General features: G+C 36.1%; 1 protein-coding gene across 6 annotated transcripts in view; it reads left to right on the top strand.

The window, feature by feature from the left end:
* LOC118275842 (uncharacterized) overlaps positions 1-25,749 on the top strand; it is a 58,060-nt gene that overhangs the window by 18,841 nt on the left and 13,470 nt on the right. The window contains exons 2-11 of one of the 6 annotated variants that reach the window (XM_035593940.2): positions 83-269; positions 469-843; positions 954-1,094; positions 5,686-6,023; positions 6,226-6,384; positions 8,582-8,765; positions 11,048-11,194; positions 12,422-12,537; positions 16,138-16,312; positions 25,259-25,387. In XM_035593940.2, the coding sequence (XP_035449833.1) occupies positions 5,933-6,023; positions 6,226-6,384; positions 8,582-8,765; positions 11,048-11,194; positions 12,422-12,537; positions 16,138-16,312; positions 25,259-25,387 (1,001 nt within the window). In that variant the 5' untranslated portion in view covers positions 83-269; positions 469-843; positions 954-1,094; positions 5,686-5,932. Of the gene's footprint in view, positions 1-82; positions 270-468; positions 869-953; positions 1,095-5,685; positions 6,024-6,225; positions 6,385-8,581; positions 8,766-11,047; positions 11,195-12,421; positions 12,538-16,137; positions 16,313-25,258; positions 25,388-25,749 lie in introns of all 6 variants that reach the window. The other 5 variants (XM_035593948.2, XM_035593957.2, XM_035593974.2 and 2 more) reach the window with 5 other exon arrangements.

Genomic DNA, 25,749 nt, shown 5'->3' with positions numbered 1-25,749 from the left:
AAATTTTGTAGTATATAAAATATCAAAAATAAACCTTTCCAAAAGAAAAACCAAATAAGAAAAAACAAAACGCCCCTGGCAGGTGTGTCCTCTACCTTCATCTGCACTAAAACGGAACGGAATTCAAGATCACAAATACAATGAATGCGGCAGTGTTTCATACATTCGCAAGTGTTGGCATAATGCGATTTGCAGTGACTACCCTATCGCCATTCCTGTTAGACGAGCGAAGAAATGTGCCGCCGTTAAGTAATAAAGACTCTTCTCGGGTGCGTAAAGTAATTAATAGTGTAGCCCCGTATTTGTTTGCTGTTAACGTAATAAATATTTAGACTTAAAGTAGGCTCATTTAACGCTTTGTTGGTATCACCAGTTTTAACCATGTTTCTATACTTTTGCGAACCTACAGGGAAATTCGCAATGCCTGAATAGGGCGCAACTAACTTGCGTCTGTCTGGTCCGTTGCAGGTGAGAAGGCTACCCGTATCTGCATTCAAGCGCAATGGAATGCAAGACCAAGAGCACTCGAAAATGCTTGGCACTGCGAATTTCCTTGTACGGTGTCCCCGGGACGTGTCCGTCGTTTGTGACGTGCGCGTGGACCCCGTCAAAGTGGCCGATCCCGTCAAAGTACCAACTTGTTCAAAAAGCCCGCTCGGCTGTGTTTACCTGAAGAAGGCTCCTATAGAAGTTTCTCTTGAAGATATATTAGACGAATAACATTATTTTGCCGCCATGTTTGAAGCTTAACCGACACTATAAAAACCAAGGAATGCAGAACTGAGTTCTATGACAAATTGTAGACATTACATAAGAACAGAATAATAAATGGCACTATCTCACGTAAGCGGCTTTCTTCGTATTCTTGGTGCGGTCATGTTGTTGGAGATTTCTTTTTATGAATTTTATAAATAACCAGTTAATTTATTAATGTTTTTTTTGCATTGTTTCAGACGAATCAACCTACGTTGCTGATGCGACGTGCGTGTGAAGTAGCCTGCGGGGCGCGCCCAAGACGGAAACCGTTTGTGGTTTCTTCCTATGCAGCGGACCCTTACAACGAAATACGACGGTTCCATTCTGAAGATGAACGGGTATATTAATATTCAATGAACTTATACTTAGGTATCACTTAAATATTTGCAAATAAGCTATCCGATCTTTGGCTTATCGGTTATGCATAAGTGCTTAAATTATTCTGTGGGAGAATATTAAATCTTGGGTTTATAAAAACTTTCCCAACAAATAACTTTGGTTGATTCCAATTGAACTTGGCGATATTTTATGAAAAATTAATATTCAGTAGGAGGATGGAAAACCGCCACCTGAATTGATTCCCACGCAATATCCTTTTAGAAGCTGAAGCCAAAGCAAAAAGCCGAATAAACGCCGTCGGTGACGCCGAGGAGAAATTCAATTTCATTACAAACCCAGTCAGTGCTAGAAAAATGAATCCGACGTAGACCACAACCGTAAAATGAGATTAGAATACTTTTAATACGACATCGGAAAAGTGTCTGATGAATTAATTTGTCCCAGTGTGATAATTACGCTGCACTAAGCTAAATGTATTATGAATTGCTTTTACGAAACTACCTTGATAGGTATTCGTTTTAAAAACTGGAGAAGTTTACCTATCATCTTCGGTGCCAATGTTACAAATGTACGTAACATTTGTTTGAAATTCCCAAACTATTTATAAGTAACTTGCTCTTATATTGAGGGCCCAAATACTTTTTTTATCTACGTAAAAAAAGAATGTAAATGCTATTTAAAAGAGTCCGACAACGTATGTATATCACATAATTATTACGATCTCATGTGCCCCAACTACCTACGTGCAATAAACAATGACCTCGATTATACCGAAACGGGTGACGTCAAACATCAAACGTAAACGTAACGTAGATAGACATGGTTTAGATAGACATTGCGGCTACCTACGTTTCGAATATACTTACAACCGAAACAACAAAGTTGAAGGAAATTCTTAGGTCCCAGTTTAGTCAGTTGTCTCTTAACCAAATTACTGAATTTGTCAACTTCAAAATGAGTGTAAGAATCAAATTATCCTTAGAATTGGAATTTTAATCAAATTGCTCCACTATTTACGAGCAATTTACGTGAGATTAGACGTTATTTGGAGCTACGACTGTTTGGTGTGTTTTTGACATCGATCGTGCCTTCTCGTGGACCACAATGTTTATTCGGTGAACGCGACATGGGTTCAGATGGGGATTTATTTTCGACTGGGGCTCAAGATACGACTCTTCGTGATTGGACCTGTAATCCGAAGGCTCGCAGAATTAGGCCGGCGGCTCGCTACGCGAAACAACCGCTGACTCGGTCCTGTCTAGTTAAACATTTTATTGTTTGACATACTTGACAGTTTAATTAAAGTTTAATCTCTTAACGTGATGGTTCACTAATCCGCAGCGGTCCGCAGCGGTCCGCAGCGATCCGCAAATTTGACTACGCTCTCACAATTGAATATTCAACGAATTGTACACACCATCACCTGGGCCATTTGGCATCCTTTAACACGAAAGAAAGTTAACAGATCTCTAACTGAATTTAAACTTTTAGCAGTCCTCGTCTAAGCCCAGTAATTAACAGAAAGCGTAGTTATTATCCGAAACACGGAAACTTTCTGGATAGGAATTTGGACTTACAATTCGTGCTTTTTTACCTGCAAAGTTAATTAATTTACGGGATTCCAGTTCACAAACTTATCTGCTTATGCAAATAAGAAGATTGCCGTCCTTCGTAGGGATTTTTAAATTAAATTTGAATTTTATTTGTTAATTCGGGATGAATTCTTGATATTGGCGTTCCATTTTGTTTATTGTTTTGTTATTTTAAGTTTATTTTTATTTTTTTAAACAGGGGAACTGTTGCTACCACTTCGAGAGGAAGAAACCTCCAAAGGAATCACCTGGTTCTGGTTGCACAGCTTTTGGGCCTTGCCAGACATGTTACACAGACTGTGTGTTCGCTCGGGCTGTCGACTCACCTACCTGCTGTTACTATTGCACATGAGTTTCCAATAAAACAATTATATTTGTTACTGTTTGTAAATTATTGGTGTTCGGTTGTTACATTATGCCCAAACAATTTGGCGGCTATATTTGTTAGTAAAGTTTTTATGTTAAATTATTGTTTTATTTCATGAAAACGTTACTGAGAAGTTCTTCGTAATATTACAAACGAGTCACCAATTATTTTTCACGAATCACCCTCCAGTTTTATACAGTACTAGCTTCCGCCCGCGACTCCGTCCGCGCGGATGTCGGTCTTCGCGTGGAAGTTTTATTTCTCCATTTTGAGTAACTCTGACAATGACATCTTATAAATATCTGTTGGACCCAAATACGGCGAGGCCTATAATAATTAAGGAGATCCCTCTATTGAGCTACTGCTGTTGAGCTCGCGTTCTGTAGAATAAAACTGAAAAATAAGGATTTTTTTCTACGTATTTTTCCAGGATAAAGAGTATCCCATTTTATGCTCAGGATAGTAAGATATAATTATACCAAGTTTCATCGAAATCGAACCGTTAGTTTTCATGTGATGCCTGAACATACAGACAGACAGACAGACAAAAAAAATTTAATCACATATTTAGGTTTGGTATCGATCCAGTAACACCCCTTGCTATTTATTCTTTCAATATTTTCAATGTACAGAATTGAACCTTCTACAGATTTTATTATAATATTTTTGATTTTCCACGACAGTACCGAAGCGCTCGGCCCATACCCAACCAAATGAGTGTAACGAAACCATAGCGCGATCTATTTCGATCCCAACGCCAAAGACAACTCGGATTATTGATCTATACTCCGTTCGGGCATTTTCTTTGTACTAAAAGTTTAATTATATTGATATTATTTTTTTCATACCTTTTTACTATTTATTTACTTTTTTTCGATGAATTAAAACAATAACATGAACCGAAGTCGTGTAACGATCGACATAGAATTATCTATACTCCGTTAGAGCATTTTCTTTGTACTAAATGTTTTATTATATTGATATTATCTTTTTCATACCTTTTTACTATTTATTTACTTTTTTCGATAAATTAAAACAATAACATGAACCGAAGTCGTGTAACGATCGACATAGAATTATTTATAAATAATTTATTTCTTATTTTTATTTTTTGATTTTTGAAATAAAAATATATCTATGTCCTTTCTAAGGTTCTAAACTATATCTGTACCAAATTTCAACCAAATCCGTCAAATAGTTTCGGAGATTAATGGTATAAGCATAGAATGTTCGACGTGATTCTTTAATTTGACATAACTTTTTTATTTATGAACCGATTGACATAAAACAAACACTAAATGTAAATTTAAGCATCCCACAATATATTCGTGAAAACCGCATCCAACTCGGATCAGCCGTTTCTGAGATTAGCGCGCACAGACGAACAGACAAACAGACAAACAGACAAACAGACAAACAGACAAACAGACAAAAAAAAAGTTAATTACATTTTTGGGTTCGACATCGACATAACAATAACCCCTGCTATTTTTTTTATTTTTATTTTCAATGTACAGACAGCACTTTTCTACGATTTTATTATATGTATAGATTAACATATTAAACATGAACATGGAGATGCTTGTTATTATTTTTGATTATACTGGACTCGTTAATGGACAACTTTGAAAAAGTGTTATTGGGATAGTAATCAAAAATACTCAATGGTATGGTAACGTACAAAGATTAGATCAATATGTTTACCTAAATAATGCATAAGAAACTAAGAGATCACGAGATCTGGGATCTGGTTCTAATATCCGGAAAATAGTAGAAAACAGTAGCTGTCGTATGCGAACAAGAAGAATATTATTACGAGTAGGTACGCCAACGTATTTGCTATATTATTCTGCAGTACAACTTATCCATTATTTTGTTATTGCCCTATGTCCAATTACCTTATAATTATAAAAATATGAGAGTGAAATGACGAAATACTGATACTGATGGGTACGTATTTATGTATTTAATATCATCTGCCAGATAAAAAGTAGAAGACCCTGAGTCAGAGCGCTATTGCGAACATTGTAAGAAAGTGCTCTGTTGGCCAATAAAAAGTTTGATAGTGTTTAATCTAAAATCACTAGACCATGGACCACTGGATCTAGTTATTTTTTGACAAGTACTATAACTAGGATAAATAGGACTTCATACTACATCAGCACCCCCTAGTGAGCAAGAATATTGGTACCACTCATTGTGAAATGTGAAGTACATGTCGCCTGACCTTAGCTTCGGGGAAACAAACAGAAAGTTGTATGTACGCTACGAAACGTTATTACATATGCTAATACCAAAATTAATGTCCAAGTACATACAACATGATGAAAGCGTTACGACAGCGTTGACGCCCCAAACTTCCCTGGAAGGTTCAAGTGCCGAAGTAATTATATTTTATTACACACATGAACGTAAACCTCTGAGTTACAACCGACAAAACAATCCACTTACGTACTTATTCATTCTTTAGTCTTATTACTTCCAATAACTTTTTAGGCGTGTTCCGTTTCTCGTAACAAATGAACGAAATCTGTACGAGACATAAAGACGAACGATCAATTTGGCGTTATTACTTTGATTCTCAGCTATCAGTGCGTAATAAGGCGTAACAAAGATAATATTTTGTTGCAGACAACACGTCGGCCACAATCCGCCTGGCAATCAATCGGAAAAGAGAAGATCCCGGAGATTTGTATTGAAACCTGAATAGAGTAGTGAGAGCAAGAATTCAGTACAAGTGTGTGAGCAAAATGCGTATAGTGTGTTGTGTGGACAGTGCGTTAGTGTTTGTGTGTTGTGCCGGTGTCTGAGGGGGGCCAATGCGAAGGCGGCGCGGGAAGGGGGCGGGGCGAGGTGTGCGGTGACTGCCCGCTGCACCATGCGACCGCCGCTGCCGCTGCTGCTGCTCGCCGCGTGCGCCGCTTGCACCGCGCAGATTGCGTGGACGCCGATTTTCCTTGACGGTAGCAGTGAGTATTAGTAGATAAATATGTACACTTTTTTGAAAAACTCAATATGCAACATCGAAAACTTATGGAAGATCAACAGTAATGTAGATTGACATGTAAAGTGGTTACTATGTTACAGGATATTTTCTCTATTTCTCTACGCCTTTATATCGATTTCGCTCTATCAGGGCAAGATCGGAAGATCAAAATTCTCTGTTCATAGGCCAAGTGGACTTGTGGACGCAATCATCGTCGGGGTGCGCATGCCCCGGCGGTGATGGCGACGACTGCGCGTGTTGCGTGCGCGACGGGGCGTGTCCCTGCGGCGATGTCGCGCCGACGCGTTGTGCGCAGTGCGGGCTGGAACAGTACTGCGCGAACAGTAAGTAAAATTATTTAAAAAAAAAAGTAAATGCCAATCAGGCGAAACTGTGGACTGATTATCAACCGAATTTTCTTTTATAGTCTTTGGTGTTAGTATGTAGGTAATAATAATTTTATAAAGACTTATTTGCACATTTCTTAAGAAACTTCTGCAGAACCAAAAACAGCTGTTAAAATTCAGTTAATTGACCGTTGTATATGAAAGTCTTAATGGGTTCCACGCTGTATCCACTTAGCTTTTATTTTTGTTCGAGTTTCATTCCTTATTCCGTACAAAATTACCGTTCTCTACAGCGATGTATCTTTGTTACAAGAAATTCAATTATTATCTATGCGGCTGGCAGAGAGCCAAGTTATCATTGATATATTTCCTTTTCTTATACAAAATTAATATTTTTAATTTTATGGTACGATACACAGGATCGTAATAACAAATGTTGGTCTCTATGTCGAAGATTTGGGGTTATCATGTGCTAGTAAACATTTTTATATCTGGTTTATAGTTTCCATCTATTATTTGGTCGGTTGATACTTTATACATCCATTTTTTGTTGTAAGACCCATGTAATAGGTGGTGAGTCTATTGCCATATCGGTACATTTCCAGACTCCATGGTACTACTGAGAAATTTTCGAAAAACCGAAAAAAACCCAGCAATACTTCGTCCGACCCGGGAATCTAACCCGAGACCCCTAGCCCGGCAGTCGTGCTTGCTACCACTCATCCAATGAGGCAGCCAGATTAAGAAAGATTAAGTAAAACTGTTTACTAATTTACTACACGTATATTTCTCGTAATAATATTTATCTTGTTATCCCGTGAACAAAATAAAGATCATTTATTAAAGCGTTTTGTGGCGGTGGCGCTTGAAGCAAGGACATATAAAATTATATAAATAGTTCGTCCTCATCTAAAAAGAGCAACATCACGCTCTCTTTTCTCTGCAATATATTATAGAACACCCACGTTTGAGCTATTTTAGTCCCACGTAACAGGAGGTGTACCTTTTGCCAAACACCGGCGACAAATCCAGATTTCGTGTTATTGTAGAACGAGTTCTCTGAAAAAATGCTCTTTTGTTAAGTTATCCGGTAATTAAACTTCATATTATTGAGTGCAGTCAATATGTCTTTAGATCGCAACTCATTGTTTGTTTAATTTCTGCATGAGCCTAGACAAGCCCAGACAACACATTATTGCCGAGAAGTATGGAAGCATAAGAATGGCAAAAGGTTTACCTTTTGCCATACTAAAAGGAGTAAACTCCTCTTATTTTCAAATACTAGTTAAAGAAACAAAATACAACAGTATTTAAAAATAGGAGCGGACCAGTAGTGGGAGCATGGTCCAAGCTATCGATGGTTAGGGCTCCAGAGACAGAAACCTCTTCACAATGCGTGCCATTTCCAGAAGAACTACTTTTTGTATCAGGCCCTTGATCCACCCGCCTAACGCCAGCCTCCTAAGATGGATGTCGAGGCTTTTAGGGATCAACCCATTGGCCGACACGACTATCGACACAATGATAACCGAATCCACATTCCACATGTCGACAACCTCGTGAACCAAGTCAAATTATTTTATTTGTTTATCTTTGTCAGCTTTAACGAGGTTCTCGTCATTATATTCTGTATTATTATAACACATCAAATGTCACTAAGCACATTACGTTTCAATACAGCGTTTAGTTAAACGCTTCGTTCAATTTACAACGGCCTTCATATTGGAATAGACTGCAATTATATCCGTTTGTTTAGCAAAGTGCTCTATTGTTGAATCTGTCAATTTAATGACCGTTGCTATTATACAGTGTGCAGTTCCCTTTATCTAAATTAGTGGCTATGTATAAACATACATCGATAAACATAGTTTGATGACCGAAGCAATTGATCTGATGAAGTCGACTTACTGGCTTCTCGGCGGTGTCACGTGTTTATTGGACCCTTGTCAATCATTTCTATACTGTCATCGCAATTTGTGGATCTGGTTAGTTGCAAGAAAATAAGTTATTCCGAAAGAATGTGTTATGACAGAAATAGGACAGGGAGGAAAATGAGTAGGTGGGTCGTCCGATAATAATAAGTAACACTAGAGGAGTTAGAAGTGCATTATAGATACTACAATTACTAATAGTATTATCTAAAAGATTATAGATACTTGTACGAGACAATTTCTAAAACCTTATTTTCTTTCAGTGTGTAACATCACGATCGACTCACGGGTACTCAAAAGCAAATCTGGCAAGACATTTGGCCAGATCAAGTCACCTTCCATCGAGGGTCCTGGCGCCTGTTCCTACTTCTTGCAGCCAGACGCTGGTCAAAGAGTCGAAATACAGTTGTACCGACTCGTCTCCGTCGGAAAATTTAATGGCTCTAGGTAAGTTCTAGAAGACCTTTATCAAAGCGATTATAAAGATCAAATTAGCTTGTACAATTAAAAATGAACAATTATTACTTTCCTAGAAAATGTGTCAATCAGTTTTACAATAGAATAAAGCATCTTATGTCAACTACATAACATTGAAAATAGAATACATTAATCATTTGCGAATACTAACAACGTGATTAGCCCAAATGGAATATTAATACGAACTCCATTTAATCGTGATTTAAAATATTAGCTTTGATGCCTCTTGCGGTTGACTGACATATTTAGCTTAATTGAAATGCATATGAACCCCAGCCAAAATTATCTATGCAATCAGGAACTAAGTCCGATTTAACCATACCAATTTACTGATTTATCTTATCCGTGAATAAGCGGGTTATTCATTTTGCGTTTTGATCATTAATTGTGTGTTGTATTGAATTCTGCTTTAATTTGCTATGATAATTATGTCCTTTATGCAGTCTATTATCCGGTAAATATTGATATTAAAATGGTTATTAATTACATTAATTGTTTTGTTGTTGTAGTATTAATGGTATTTATGAAATTGTTCGGTTTCATGCGTTCGCATTGGCCGTCCGGTTCGCCGAGTAACCAAACATAATTATGCATTTCTACGGCTAAATCTAAGGACAAAGCCATTAATCGGTACCATTTATGCTTCTGTTGTCAAGCTGTTGTGACCACAAATTTTACTAGATTGATTTATAAATTTTAACTATACGCTGTTCTATATAAATAACTTATTTAAATGTTTTATATTATCCATCGAAGGGATTTATCATAACTAGCTACATAATTTTCTCATAAATTTTCATGAAACGTTGAAATGCAATGGATTGGAAGTAATTTTAGTGGCACACGGACAGATGGACAAGTCAAAATCCTTGTCACATGCAGAATCATAAAAGGCAATCCATAAAAATCATATCCGTCGATCGGAATCATAGTTTCGCTGAACATGTATGAGAGTTATATGAAGCGGGACGTGATTGGTGGAAAAGAATCGGGTACGACGGGTCTCGAGGTTTCCGCACATTGCTATGATCAATGTCCCGTCAAATTGAATATTTGCAGGAGATCGTCTGGGATAGATATCGTCCACATTAATTTTACGTTCGATACATACTTGTGTACATATATGTATGTGTGATATTGACAAGTGAGGCATATTTTGAAATTGAAAGGATATGTCATCATGTAATATGAGCCACGAAAAAAGAAAGATTTGAAACTGTAATGCAATCAACTACATTGTCTACATCTTGCAAGATATTAGATAGTTTTAGCTTACAGCCATTTTTAATACTTAAAACATATGCCCTGTGGGTTATTCACTGTAGGTACTAATTGATGTGTAAATGCTATTTGCCTCTTAACTCCAAATGAGCATGCAATGTGACGTCATCACGTGTCTCATTTGTGTCTCAGTCACGCTGTACATGTCCGGTGATTGGATGTCGATCATATATGAGCATACAACTAAGATTGTAATCACGAGCTATAGTCTGGACAAAGCTTCGAGGCGATGTAACATGGCAGTACTAAGGCTTCATTATCGGTCGGCGATAGCCGGAACCTCACAAATGCCCGCGGTTATACGTTAACGTAGACTATGAATACGGGAGTAGGTATAGTAATACAGTTCAAAGTACATGAGAATAATGTTAAGTGTAGTATTTGTGAGATAGTACAATGCTTGGTACATTTTTATGGGAGTTAAGCATATACTTATAGCGTTGTTGGCAGCGGGCAGCTTGCCCAGAGCGCGAGTGCCGCAGTAGTCGGATCCAAGACAAATATGTCTGGATTATGTTGTGCACATTCCGTATGTATCTGCTGACGGTAACTTATATTTACGTTCGTTTCGTTCAGCATTTAAGTACACAGCGTTTTAGGTCATCTCTATCGTTAGCGTCTATAACATTTTATTGTTACTGTTATGCAGACGTTAAAATAAAACTAAAAGTATGGGAGGAATGTGAGTAGCTTTCCTAAGATCTTTTATGTTATATTCATTTTTGAAACTTAGATGACATTTGTAACTAGTTTGTAATATAAAACGTTAAAGTAACCAAACATATTCACTACTAGCGTTGGTTAGCTTCGTTCAAACTACAATAATATAGGGTATAGATTTTTTTTAATTTTTCGAAGATTTTGTAAGAAAACTTTTCTGAGTGTCCCATTCAGCTTTGTAATTTTTTTAATCAAATCGAACGAAGTGTATGTGCTGTAAAAAATGTCTTCATTCACTTATTTCGTCGTAGTTGCGTTGGCGGCTGGTTGCAGTTGGGCAGCGCAAGCGCAGTGCCAGCGAGTGGCGCGGCGGAGACACGACTGTGTGGTGCCAACGAACGGTACACGCCACCCGTCGTGCTGTTCGCCGACCACGGCGCTTCTACTTTAGAATTTAGGTAAGTACTTGAACACACTAGAATTTTCTAGCACTAGCTTCTTAGACATCTAGCTTTAAACTTAATCCTTGCTTAAAACATTTTTATCCACGCTACGTAACTTATAACAAAAGACGTGGTGAAACTCTCGCTACAAAATACAACAAGTCGACTATCTTAAATTACAAATAAAAGGGTCATTACCTTCTCAAAATGCTTGCTCGGTTGGCACCGTAAGGTAAACTAAGTTTAAACGGGCAGCTGCTAAAATTCTATTTTTAGCTTAATTGTTCCTTAATTTGTATATTTAGGTTCTCGATAAGCCTAAAGCACTCATTTTGATCACAAGCAACCTTTACTTAGCCGACGTAATTTTGCTACGTAGGTGTATTTCGCAGACCTCGATACGTAACGGTATCAGAATAAACTCATTATTTGCGGTAAACCGCTGCGCTACGGATGCCAGTATGAACACAGCGCTATCCTCCCTTATCCACATAGTTAGCTGTTTAAAAGGTAAACGTGTAGATTCATCGATCATTAAACGAAACTCGTTAAGCAATCCGGTGTACTCGCGCGGTGGTAATGAATCCAACCAAAATGAACAATAATTAATTACATTTTCATCCGCTAATGGGAACGGCAGGCACTCAAATGAGCATTATTTCCGGATAGTGAAGCGATGCGGCCGCGTGGAGCATTTCAGAATTTATCTCCATTTGCAGTTCGGTTCGGAAACGCGAATTCCGGTAGTGAGCGGCAGTCGGAATCGGAACAAAAGGTCGTCACAGCGGAACCGGTAATGCTCGATTCGGAATTGTGGCCGGTTGTCAGGGAGTGCTGCAAATGCTCTTGTCAGCTGACGACGTTGAATTGCTTGATTTTATGAACCTGCGTACTAGCGCTACGCTCGCTCGCTTGGAGCTTAGAGCGCCACTGTGGTGCAGATTTTATGTCCTTTAATATATTGTGCAGTGACTGCAGTGCTTTCAGTTGAATCAATAATTCAAAAGACTGTTGGACATACGTACCCACATTTAACAAATCGTAATTACTAGAAGACGAGAGATTAAATTGATATTTTTATTCAGTTATCATATGTTAAATTACTAATCTTGCCTACTAAAACAAAAATAAACACGTAAAAATCTAACATTTTATTTATCGTTAGTATCTTTTTATTATTTGTGAACCCTTCTCACATATCAACAATTTATAAGCGCCTGTAATACAGCCCTTTGTTACCAGGATAACAGAAAAGACTGTGAGGTCACAGTTCCTCGCGTTCTTCAGTTTCACATCGCTAAGTAATACCCAAGGCGTTGGGTTTCACCCGAGGGGCGGCTCGCGGATACCCCACACAGGTAAATATAACCTAGAAACATTAAAAATGTACTGTTTTCTTTGTAAACAGCAGTCGGGGAGAATTCGCCCCTCGAAATTGTTTCTGGAATAATTCTTATTCGCAAACAAACCTATTATTTCAAATAGGTACCTAATTAATTTTAATTGGTTTTCAATCTAGAAAATTCAGAAACTTTACACCTAATATTTACGCTGAAGCTTGGCGTTTCAAAAGACGTTTTTACTTAAAAAAGCGTCTTTGTAGATTTTGTATTACAATTTATTTCTGGGAAAGAAGTTTTACGAGAATGTATACAGAAAATTGGTCTTCAAGAAAAATAATGGCGGCTCGCTAAATAATTCACCTTCACAATATGGCCGTCAGTTTTTGTTTCAGTGTTAGGGTTCTTTTGTCTTACAGTTGAATTATTGCTAATTAGAAAGGTCAAATAAAGGACGGGACATGATTGCCTATTCTTTTCTAGCCTTGTACCATTACCCGTTTCTCAAGACCCCTTAAAGGAGGATAGGAGCTTTCCTAACAAGCAGATGACCATTTCCTCTATATTGTGAAGGTATAATAGTGGTTTCCGGGTTTTCATCCTTGTTCCATTGTGATACAAGAAATAATAATATCTTCAATGTTCAGTAGGACAACTGCTACCGAGTAACTAACTACATACAGGGTGTCCCTGAAGTCGACGTCCAACGGGCACCAGATGATCGGCAAGGTTCCAAATGTTATCAGAAAAATATAAAAAAAATTCTAAGTCCTACAGTTTTTAAATTAGAGTGACTTATGTGTTATCCACGAAAAAGTACACCCTGTGCCAGTCTTTTGACTCTTGTTGCTACAAATCTTTATTTTTTCGTCTGCAGTCTTCCTTACATTATCCTGAATAGTGCTCCAGTAATATGGAATCATAAATTCTTAGCCAACTGCTTTAGATTGGAAAACATTGTTAGTTTTAGAGGAACCAAATACTCTGAATAAAATTTTCACCTTACTTTAAGTGACTGTACTGAATAAATTATGTATGGCGCTAGTAGTGGCAAATTTTACCAAAGTTGGCGCATTTAATAAGGATTATAAAATGGTATAGCATTTTGCAAATCATTTCTTAAATTCAACACAAAAAGATTTTTCAACGAAACTCCGTTTCGATGAATTTATTTGAACTTACTAAAAATTCTTCTAGTGTACTCAAATCATACGTTATAACCTCGTATGCACTAGACAGCACTTTGTACGCTATTTGTTATCATCATGTTGAAAATCAGCGACGATCTCTTGTCAGACAATATTGTCTGTTTACCCGTGATTTCGCTTGCAGCATTCGTCGGCAATATTATCGCTAGACGAACTGGTGTTATGTATCTCGAGCCATCGTACTCGGGCTTCGGCATTTTAGCCGTGTTGATTATTTATTTTTTAAATTATTTTTTGCTTTACCTGCAATTCCTTGTAACGGTGCAAATAACTCTTTCTCGACAAACTAAAGAATATTTGATGCTTCATCCCGCATTTGATCACAAGGCATGAACACGTAACTTAATCGGAGGATTCACCCATTTCTATTTTTTTTTTTTTTGATGGTGATATGACGAGTATTTGTGCGTAAGGGCTCATGTACACCACACCACTACCGCGTCGATATGCTGTGTACATGACGGTGCTGCGACCGTTCCTTTTGATTTTACTGCACATTTGATGATGTCTTTGTTGCACTTTGAACATCATATTGCAATCATTCAATATTATTTAGTGAGACATGATGCACAACATCGGTTCTTCTAGTAAGTCTAGTAATATTGCCGACGACAGCTCACAAGCTCCTACACAGCAAGCGAAATCACGGGTAAACAGACAATATTGTTTGACAAGAGATCGTCGCTGATTTTCAACATGATGATAACAAATAGCGTACAAAGTGCTGTCTAGTGCATACGAGGTTATAACGTATGATTTGAGTACACTAGAAGAATATTTAGTAAGTTCAAATAAATTCATCGAAACGGAGTTTCGTTGAAAAATCTTTTTTTGTGTCGAATTTAAGAAATAATTTGCAAAGTGCTATACCATTTTATAATCCTTATTAAATGCGCCAACTTTGGTGAAATTTGCCACTACTAGCGCCATACATAATTTATTCAGTACAGTCACTTAAAGTAAGGTGAAAATTTTATTCAGAGTATTTGGTTCCTCTAAAACTAACAATGTTTTCCAATCTAAAGCAGTTGGCTAAGAATTTATGATTCCATATTACTGGAGCACTATTCAGGATAATGTAAGGAAGACTGCAGACGAAAAAATAAAGATTTGTAGCAACAAGAGTCAAAAGACTGGCACAGGGTGTACTTTTTCGTGGGTAACACATAAGTCACTGTAATTTAAAAACTGTAGGACTTAGAATTTTTTTATATTTTTCTGATAACAGTTGGAACCTTGCTGATCATCTAGTGCCCGTTGGACGTCGATTTCAGGGACACCCTGTATAAGTATATACTTTCATAAAACTAAACCTGTTAAAGGATCCTTTCATTATAAAATTAATCTCATTCGTCTGGTTATCCCATTTCGTTGTTCAAACACACTTAAAAAGGGATTCTAATGAAATAAAAACTTTTTAAGTGGTAAAATGGATGGTGTCTTGCAGTTTAATGTGTTTTGGGTGGGACTGAGTTCAATAGACTATTATATTTTCACTGAAAAGCCTTTTAATGTTTTATATAATGAATAACCCATTCATAGATTTGAGCACTGACTTATCAAAAAAATCTAAATAAAAAAAAGGTTTTATTTCTTTACTACACGATTATACATAGTTATACAGGGGTCTCCTTTTAAGCCTGTTCCAGGAAGCGAAAATCCCTCCCTTTTACTTATAAAAGTAAATCTTTTAGTTAAACTGAAATTGCTACAATAATGTCAATTGTCCATATTGATATAGTTAGTAAGTAAAGCCAAGGGTGTCCCAATGTTAGCGTTATGTCAAGAAGATGGCATCAACTATAGGATAAGTGTCTTGTCAAGATATTTTCGGAAGTAGCGTGGCGTTTGAGACCCTCGTCAGAAGTTGCCTTATAATTATGTTGGTATACAAACCCATAATATTACGTCATATCTTTATATATCAGTTACTTGTTAGACGTCAGATGCACGCCCTATTGAGTAGGTAGCTTTCCCCTGTTTGTTATATCTCTATTTATTGAATTCTTTTGAGAGACAGGTAAACCAAGAAGGGACTTTCCTCTTACTTTGAACGTTACAATAATATTACTAGAAAAATATTTAGTAAATGTTTTATTCCGTATTTTAATGCAATCTTTGTAGCAACTTCGTTAGACTCGGAACTTTACGGTTTAGTAAGGCCATGTTATTCAATAATACAATTTAGATATTTTTATTTTCTCTCGATGTGATTTGTTGGTCCAAGCGCATTGTGTCAGGTGCTCTCCCTTCACGGATCAACTAATTGAATGATCCACAAATTATTGTTTCAGATTTCAATGTTTGAAATGTGTGTTTGTTAGTTGAATTCAAAACCATATTTTAAAACTATACCGGACCGGACATCGTTTGTATAATTTGTGCTTAATAATATATTTTTTTCTCCCAGATTGCGACTGGTTATACCAGGACGTATCGTGTCGGGGTTCTGGGACCTGTGTCCTGGCCAGTCCAGGGTATCCAGGCCTCTACCCACCGCACCGAAGATGTCGCTATCTCTTCGCCACAAACTCTGTACACACACGCGTCAAGATCATTTTCACTTCTATTTTGCTACCAAGAAAGTAAGTCAGATTTATTTATAAATTCAATTGTGTCATTGATATACAGAATAAGTTGAATAGTTTAAGAAACAAGGAACAAAGCTCAGCTTTAAACTATCGACTCTATTTACATAGGCAAACGGCCCACATTATTATGTAAACATGCAAATGAATATGAAAGCAAGAATCCCATACGAAGTTGGCTGCGGCGCAAATCTGTATGTAAGCGTGTTTTACTCACACGAGAGGATGTACATAAACTTGATTTATATAATAAAAGCCATTATGCCTGTCCTCGGTCAACATACTTAGCTAAAGTGGCGGTTACGTGGACCAACCGCTAATACATCTCGAGGTCAAGTCACCAAAGTTCAGGAAACTTGACAACGAACTTACCTTACCGCAATACCAATCATGCGACGTTTCCGCCTCACGATTGAACTAGAAACTTTTCCAGAAGTACTTATTTAAATTTATGAGGTATAACAAATGCGGATGGTTCACAAAGAAGGCGCCATATTGAGGTTCCCTTGAAAAGGGTTTCGAAGGGATACCGCCTTGCCTAAATTGAAAAGAGCTGTTGATAAGTCAGGGATACCCATGAGGGTAGATGGATCACATATTCTACAAAATAATATTACATATATTATATTTTTCATAATGATAAATGTACGTTAACATGTTTGGAAGTTTTCAAAGGATTTCACTCGTTATTTTAAAGAGAGGCCCAGTCTATTATGTTATCTTTGAGATGGTATTCAATATTGTGAGGAATATTTGGATCTTTTTATCAAAGTCGCGAATAATGTTATTGACATTTTCATTAGAGGAGTAATGATGTGGGTGTATCAATATTGAAATTCCGTATTCTAATATTCCTTTAGGGAAAATGTAGCACAACATTTAACATGGAAGAGAATTATAAATAAGTAATTTAAAGGAAGAAAATATTAGCACAATTAATGTGTTTTAAGTGAACATTAAGTTTAATGGGCATGTCAGTCAGAAGTCTTATTTACGTTATCTTATTCTGTTGGTAATTGAGTGACGAACGTAAACGACTTTTTTCCTTTTATACGCTATTTATAAGGAATCAAGCGTTGTTTTCTTTTAAAATGCTTTTACGTAAATAAGGAAGTTTACATTTCTGTAGTTCAAGCATTTTGTTCGTTTTTATTCAATGTTTCTTGGGGTCGGCAATATGTCATTTTCTTACCTATTAAACTTCTTTTACTATTTTTCCTCCATCAAATGTCACATACTATTTTTTACGTCATATGAATCACCCATACAAAAAATCTATATTTCCATTACATGTCTGTGTTATAAATATAAATTGCAACTTCCACTTTACGTTAATAAGATAGTAAGAATTTGATAAAGTGTATCCTATAATATCATTTATTTTAAAAGCATTTGTTATGAGACATTTTTAGATACATAATAGTGTAATGTTCCATAAAATATTTAGGATTAACTGTCGTGCTCAGAGTTATTTAATGATCACGTAAACTATTTCTTAGTAACGTTTTTGTTCGAAAAATAAATGCTAAGGACTGGGTTGAGTAACCATTAAATGACTTTGAGTACGGCGATAAAAGTGTATGGATGAACTTAACCACAATAGAAGGTAACTTAATTAAACGCGAACGCCTTAAAACCATTGCCATAAATATGTCTATTTAGATCAGTTTACAACAAAACTTCTAACTATATGGGTGCTTTTCCATCAGAGACATTATGCTATGTAGCTATGCTACAGAGATGTAATAGCTAAGCTGTAAAACTATGTGTCTATTTCCACTGATACTAAGCTTTGTAGCTGTGCAAGGAAGATGCGCAGCTCAAGTAAACAATGTATCGATAGTACGGAAGCCATCCATTGCTCGCATCCATAGTATGCATCTTTCAATATAAAACATAGCTTAACTGTGTCAATTTCCACGTATGTGTAAAGCACCAGTGCTAAGCAATGGATATGATTGGTGAATGCCAAACGTATCCGCAGCAACATAGCATAGCACATCTCTTGTGGAAAAGCACCGTAATACATGTATTACGGCTGTTCACTTATCACTTGTGTCATCAGTACCATGGAGCATCATCAAGTGATATTGGAAATGAGCACCTCATTGTAAATCAGTCAACATGGCGACGAGCACAGCCTGTTTGGATAGTACGCAGTAGTGGGGACCATTTCCGATAATTATACAGTTAATGCTTTCACAGTCAGCAATAAAAGGAGAATCGTATTATTTGGTATTGAGATGTTTAATGGGTATGCAAAGAGTATTTTGTCATGTCATGTTTCGTAGTATATATGCAATAAGATTGAAAGGAAAATGTCCTCCGTGCTACTATTGAGGAATTTACGGAAAACCGAAAAAAAGCCCAGCAGTACTTTGTGCAAACCAGGAATCGAACCCGAGACCCCTTGTCCGGAAGTCGCACTTGCGACCACCCAACCAACGAGGCAGTCAAGTTCGAATAAAATTACTATAAGTAAAGTTAAATTACAAGAAATATTAGAAAAGTTTTAATGTTTTGTGATTTTTTAACAAAATCGAATATCTTAAAACCGATAAATAACAGTTTCTAGTAGCTAGATTTGCTGGCTGGCTGCACTGGTTAATTAATGAAGCAAACTAGACAGCCAATGTTGGCGTGCTAAAACAAACAGTCGCTATGAAAACTTACTTATCTAATAGAGCTGCGACCTAAAAGTTGAAGAACTAACAGTAGTGACCTCGTTTACTGTCGGTACCCAGTAGCTATTGTAGCTCAGTCCGTATTGAAGCTTCACATAATTAGGGCAGCGCTTCACCAAGATTATTCAAAAGGTAATATAGGACTTAGCAACCTTTGTCAGAGATATAGCCGAGCTGCGTCAAAGTCAAGTCAAAGCAATTATCTCAATTAGACCGTTATTGTAAAGATCTTTTGGGTCGTCAAGAAGTTTAAATGTTATCTGTATTTTGTGAAAAAAGTTGGAAGTGTCTATAAAAAGAGGAGAGGTCGTTACTCTGTGATTAGACCTGTATTTGAATGTAATTAGTGCTCTTTAGTGGCACTTTCTCGTCTCTAGTGTTAGTTTAAATTACGAACACAATGTCTCTGTGATTGGCCTTTTAACTCTAAAATTACTTTAGTACTTGCAATGTCAAACTCGAGAAATTGAGTATGATTTTTGGGCTGGAAAGTTTTAAATAAAGGTCTTGAAATACTTTAATCATAAGTTAGTAAGAAGTATAAAATCTAATACAAGCGCTAAAAGTCTGTGCACATACCTATATCAATAGCTAAAAAAAATGATTTTTAAAGTTTATTTATTCCTCACAAAACCCAACTAAATAATTATGACTTTTGAAAAAAACTAACTAAATACAAACATATTATGACAAGACTTAAAAACAGACATTACGAATACGTCATAGGCGCCTGGGGTTATTAGCCTATAAATTATTACTGCTGTAAAAACTGGAGCAAATTACACATCAAGTAGGCCAGTACCATTACCGGATCAATAGTCATTTTTGCAGACCATTCTTTAAGTGAAGGTAGACCTTATGATAACTACACGTAAGTTTATTATCAGTTTCTTCATCATTTGAACTTAGCTTTCCTTTCTTCTTTCATCATCATCGACAACTAGTGACAGTCCATTGGATTATAAACCTCCTCTATGGGTATGTCATCATTTCCACAATAGACACATTGGCGAACTCAGTTAAAAAAATCAAGTTAATCAATACCCAAGTGATAGAGCCAACTCGACTGGAGGTTTCACAGAAAACCGACGTAAAATAAAATATAAAAGACGTAAAATAAAATTTCTAACCCCTAATAGGCAACGCACTTCTAACGTCTCTGGTGTTTCAGGTTTCCATTGGCAGCAGCGATTGCTTACCATTAAGTGATCCGTCAGCTTGTATACTGGTATATACCATAAAAAAAGTATTGCTATTCGTTCTCTAGTCTGTTAAATGTCCCTTTGTCAGAAAGCGGTCGTGACAAAGGCATTTCACTCAAAACGTAATTAGTAAAACTTATTGTGTTAAGTTCCATGTAATGATGTAGACACATTATAATGTTAATGTTTATTACATGTTTACAGCGAGTGTGATTTCGCGCTCTGCCGCCATATTAATTTCTGTTCTAATGATTCCTTAATTGCCACTTTGCTCTATTCATAGTTGAGACTACGAAATTGGTTTAATTGTAGTAACTTGTAAAGTTTACTACGTAGAATTTTATTTCATTTAAGTTTAGTAGTCTAGAGGACGAAGTTAAGCAGAAAGGATCCAACCCGCACTAACACCAAATGAGTAGATCCTTTCTGATTAACTATGTCGTAATTTAATTTGTGACCGAAATAAAAGTAAGACTAAACTCATGTAATATACTAACTTTTTAGTTCAGTATTGCATATTAATCACGTTACAAAGTCACAAACACGTATCCCATCCATTTGTATACCCACATTCATTAAAATCGGTTTATTGATTTCGGGTATTTCTAAACAAATCTATTTTACTAATGTCTAGATTTGTTCCCAAAATAAATTGTCAATTTTATCGACTCCTCAAACCACGCCATTACAGTCTATACGACTGATGATGTGGTTTCCGTCGAACTGCCGACAAAGGCTATGTACCTAGTGTTCTCCAGTATTTTTATCAGCCCGTATGAAATCCACACGTTTTTGAAAGCCAGCGAACAATCGTTCCAGTAAATAAAAGGATCGCCATCACCCTTCCATATCTCCATTCCACCCGTGTGAGTTTGCCGACGATTTTCACTAAATGTTTTTCTGTATGTGTGAAACGAATTTTCAATGATCCAATCTGAATTTAAATAAATAATCCAATTACGTACGTATCAATTGTTCTCATTTTATTTATTTTTAGGTTTTTCATTGAATTCAGTGTTTGTGATGAATTTTGTGAAGCACCTGTGTTTAATTTTAATAACCATGGGAGTGTAATCAGGTGTTTTGAGCTATTTTACAGGAGTCCAGACAACAATAGAAGTAGCAATAGTATTAGACAGAAGAGGTCACAAAAATGTATATTACCTATCCTTTCAGAGAAACCTTATATTTTAAACTTTATTTTTATTACATAATGTAATGTAGTTTTAGCCCCAGCTGTTCATACTGTCTGTTGTCTGTTAGCAAAATAATTCAAAGTTCCACTTTATAAAATAGTCTATCATTTCACCTTTCTCTAGCAAAAAAACGGTATTTGCCTATAGAGAAATTTAATTTCATCCTAAAATCTGGAGTAAACATTTAATAATTTATTTTGCTGTTACTTTGGGAATGAACAATTTATAATCTACTTTATACAATTTTATGTAGGCATTCCAATTATCAAGATAAAAGCCTTTTTAATGTTTAATCTTTACGATCTTAATTGGTCGAAGTTTCCAGAAAAAGGTTACACTGTTTTGGTTTTAGAAACGTTAATTTCAATTTAGTTTAGTGGAGTAATAACATTAATGTTCGTTGTTTATAACACTTGCTTGCTGGGCCTAATTTAACGGCGACATATGCATAATTATGTAAATATTATAGCTTTATTTAAGGGTCCGCTACTTGTATTAAAACGGCATTAAATTAGGAGTTTCAGTACAAAACATAAACTTGATTAGCATGCGTAGCGTACTCGGCTTAGGGGTAATTGCTATATCCTTGCGCCGTGTAATGCGATCTCAGCCGTCTTTAATCTCGCCCACTTGACTATCTCCGTAATAACACTTCGCGCACTTACATAATATGTTTGTCATTACTTACTTTCACACACAATTATTTGCAAAGCATTTAACCCATATTAAAATACTCCCTTCGTGCTTCCTCTCTGTTATTGATATATAAATATTTTCTACTCAAATAGATCGGAATTTTACTGGAAGAGTTTACTTCAAATTCTGAACGTTACAATCGACGATATTGCTCGCAGAAGTTTGTATTTAGAAATTCTCGGTACTTTTTTTTAAATGTTTCAATTTGATTCCGAGAAGTATAGATGGGTTTTCGATAGATTTTAATTGTTGAACTTTATATCAATTCTTTTAAGCGATATCGTTTGATTGATTTAACGAAAATATTTTAGTACAAAATTATACGTAAATTGAAAAGCTGTTCTAGTAATAACTTATTACCCAGACAATAATGTTTTTAAGAGAAAAAGGTTTATTCTTCGGAAAAACTGTAAAAATAGAAGATATTCTGACATCTAAACATAGCTAGAAGAATAAGACGTAGTAATATCAGAAGTACATTTGCACATAACAGTAATTTACCAATTCAACAACACTTTCCTAAGATTGATATGGGCTTAGGTTCACATATTTTAGTTCCAGTAACCCCAAGTTCTATAAATCGAGCTAGAGTGCGCTAGAGAAATAAAAGTACTATCTTTGTGCAATACGTTTTCCAACATACTATGTACTATGTTCACACGAAGCGTAGCACTTTAGCCGCCAGATTTAACGCAAACACTCACTGTAAAGTTAGCAAGGAAAAGCTGCACTTTATGATGTCTTTCAAATCTATTTGTTATGATACACCAAGGGATTGCTGCTATTTAATATTGCGTAATGTGATATTGAACTGATTTTAAGTTAATTTTATTATTCGATTTGTGCCCTGATTGATATCTGTCTTACTAGTCGTAATGATTGCTAATTGCTAATTGCTTCCAATCAGGCGATCCAGCTGCAAGATAGCCCGATAACCCATAAAATGCTAGTAATTCCCAGTAGGTACCTACTACGTATTAATGGGAGCGTAAAAGAAACACTATTGAGTTTGTACTTGGTTTAAATAAAAAAAAGAGTTATATAGTGAACGGAAAATTGCTAGCTAAGTACCTACATCTACACATCCTGTAAAAAACCCAAGTATCTCTCGACAAAAAAATGTAATAAACGATACATTATTTGTTCTGCTAACGTAAAGATATTATCAAAATATTATTTTCTTTCAACTTACCTATCTGTGACTGTAAGAATCAAATATTTTTACCGATTATGAAGAACGCGAGAAAGATGCCGTCAAATATGCTTGAACGAATTTTTCTCGTGTGCAAAATTCTTTTTAAGATTCCTATCTTACGCGTTGTATGGAATTGTTATTATGTGGTATGAATGGGGGTGTGATATCCGATGCAAAGCGAATGACGAATCTGTATTTTGTTTTTGATACACATCTACATTGGAGGCTCAAACATCAGTATGCTAACTTATACCTACATTAAGTTGTCAAATGTTTCAATCAACTCAAAAGTCAAAGTCAAATCATTAGTACTTTTGAAATGACAACAAATAAAGAAAGAGTAATCTGTCAGTCTGTCCGTCAGTGAAGCTAGGTGTTCGTTCCAAACTGTAGCTTTGAATGGAAAAGAACGAGCAAGAAACTCCATACTCTTTTAAAAAATACATGTTTACAATATCTCCAATACATTTGAACAACTTTGAACTATGTTATTTTACTGTTAAATTAGAAACCCAAAATACAAAAATGAGTCTGTACCTTAATATGGATTCGAAAGGGAAGGTAAAGTAAATAAACCTCGGTCCTTACAAATACGATTTCTAGTTCTGGCACAAAGGTCGGATGGGAAAACAGTTTTCCTTATAGCATTTTTCTTGCCCACTTTGGAGGATATCGGGTTACTTAAGTGAGGCGAGCATTATAACCGATGTAGGAAATGGTGCTCATTACCACGCGCGTGAGGCTATCTCCATGCATGGTACAGCTACCTATGTGTATGAGTTTGCTGTAACGATACTTTAGAGTGTTTGTAGTGATTAAAGTAATTTATGGAGAAGTTCGGAGAATGTCCATTATCGGTCCACGATTGAATAAAGCTAGAGTAGGTTTGGGATAATATTAGTGCACTTGTCTAACCCTTGGTCAGCCGTGGCCACTTACAGGCTGGTGATGTGTGTGACATACAAGAAAAAAGTCATGACATAATCAGTTAGATAAAATTTTTGTCATCTAAAAATTTTACTCATCTGAATCTAAGTAATAAACAACATTAACGGCGCGTTCCAATAAACTACCGATCGGTAAATTTGCTTACGAGCCGTAGAATTTTGACATAAGCTCCATACAAAATGTGTCAAAATTCTACGGCTCGTAAGCAAATTTACCGATCGGTAGTTTATTGGAACGCGCCGTAAGACGCGTCTGTTCTTTAACAAGTGCAATAAAATCTTACTAAGTAGATTTACCCGTTTGTAAGTCACATCTAGCAATCCTATTAGTTCTGTGAGCAGCTCTTATCATTTCGTATCAGCGTCTGCAGAGCCACGCTCCTTAAGCGTATGTTACGCTAGTACGTTGCACTATTTTCTCGACACATTGTCGTGGCTAATAGTAGCTAATACGTTTTGCAAAATTGTGGTTATTTTACAAAAATTTCTTCATTACTTCGTTTGTATGGTGATTCGCTTCAAAGCTCTTCTCTTGCAACCATTGGTTGTCGCATAAAGTATATTTTATGGTTAACTTTATTCTACGTTATGATATTTGTTATAATAAATGAAATGTACGCTGATAGCATATTGCTAAGGTACCAGTTACATCTTGGCTTCTTAATAGGTACCTACTTCATATTCAAAAGACATCATAAAGCCCATGATCTCTCAGTTTAACCTCATTCCAAGGAAAAATGACCTATAAAAATAAACTATACACTATACAGCTCCCATTTTATATAAAAACAAAGCCAGTATTACAGAAACCGCACATTCTACTGAAAATACGCGGGAATAAGTCCGAAATCCGTATACAAAATCTTCGTAAGTGAGCCCGTATAATCCATTCAGAAGCTATACAATGTATAGTAAAACAGTATACATAGTTATACAGGAAAATAATATTTTTATACAGTTGAATAATATTGTTATACAATAAGATTAATATTGCTATATATTCATACAGTATTGTTTCCACAGTCACTGCACGACGGATTATCTGACTCTGCGGGCGGGTAGCTCGCCCTCTGCTTCCCTCCTTGGCACTCTCTGCGCCGAGCGTACAGCTACACTCGAGCATCCTGGACCAAATCTCCTGCTGGAATTCAAGTAAGATTGCTTTAACAAAGTCTTTTAGCATATGAAGTAGTTTTATGGTTTGGTTGGTTGGTGAATATGCCATTTTTGTTGTGGTGTAGAAAGTTTTCTATTTTTTGTTGTTCCAAATATTTGAAGTGAATTTTGTTGTGGTCTAGTGTTTGATAGTATGAATGCTAAGTTTGTGCCTGAAATATTGATCCCATCAAAAACATCCTTAAAAAACCCAAGTCTCGCAGCTCAGTCTTTCTACCGTCAAAAGTTGTGAGATCCATGTAATACCAAGTCGGTTAATCTATTTAGTGTTACTTGAAGGACCTTTGTCTTAAGTTATTACATAAGTTATTATCATGCAATATTAAAAATATTTAACG

This window comes from Spodoptera frugiperda, chromosome 15 (genome assembly GCF_023101765.2).
Source record: "Spodoptera frugiperda isolate SF20-4 chromosome 15, AGI-APGP_CSIRO_Sfru_2.0, whole genome shotgun sequence".
Classification (NCBI taxonomy): domain Eukaryota; kingdom Metazoa; phylum Arthropoda; class Insecta; order Lepidoptera; family Noctuidae; genus Spodoptera; species Spodoptera frugiperda.
The sequence above is the reverse complement of the archived record's forward strand: the minus strand, read 5'-3'. Positions and strand labels throughout refer to the sequence as shown.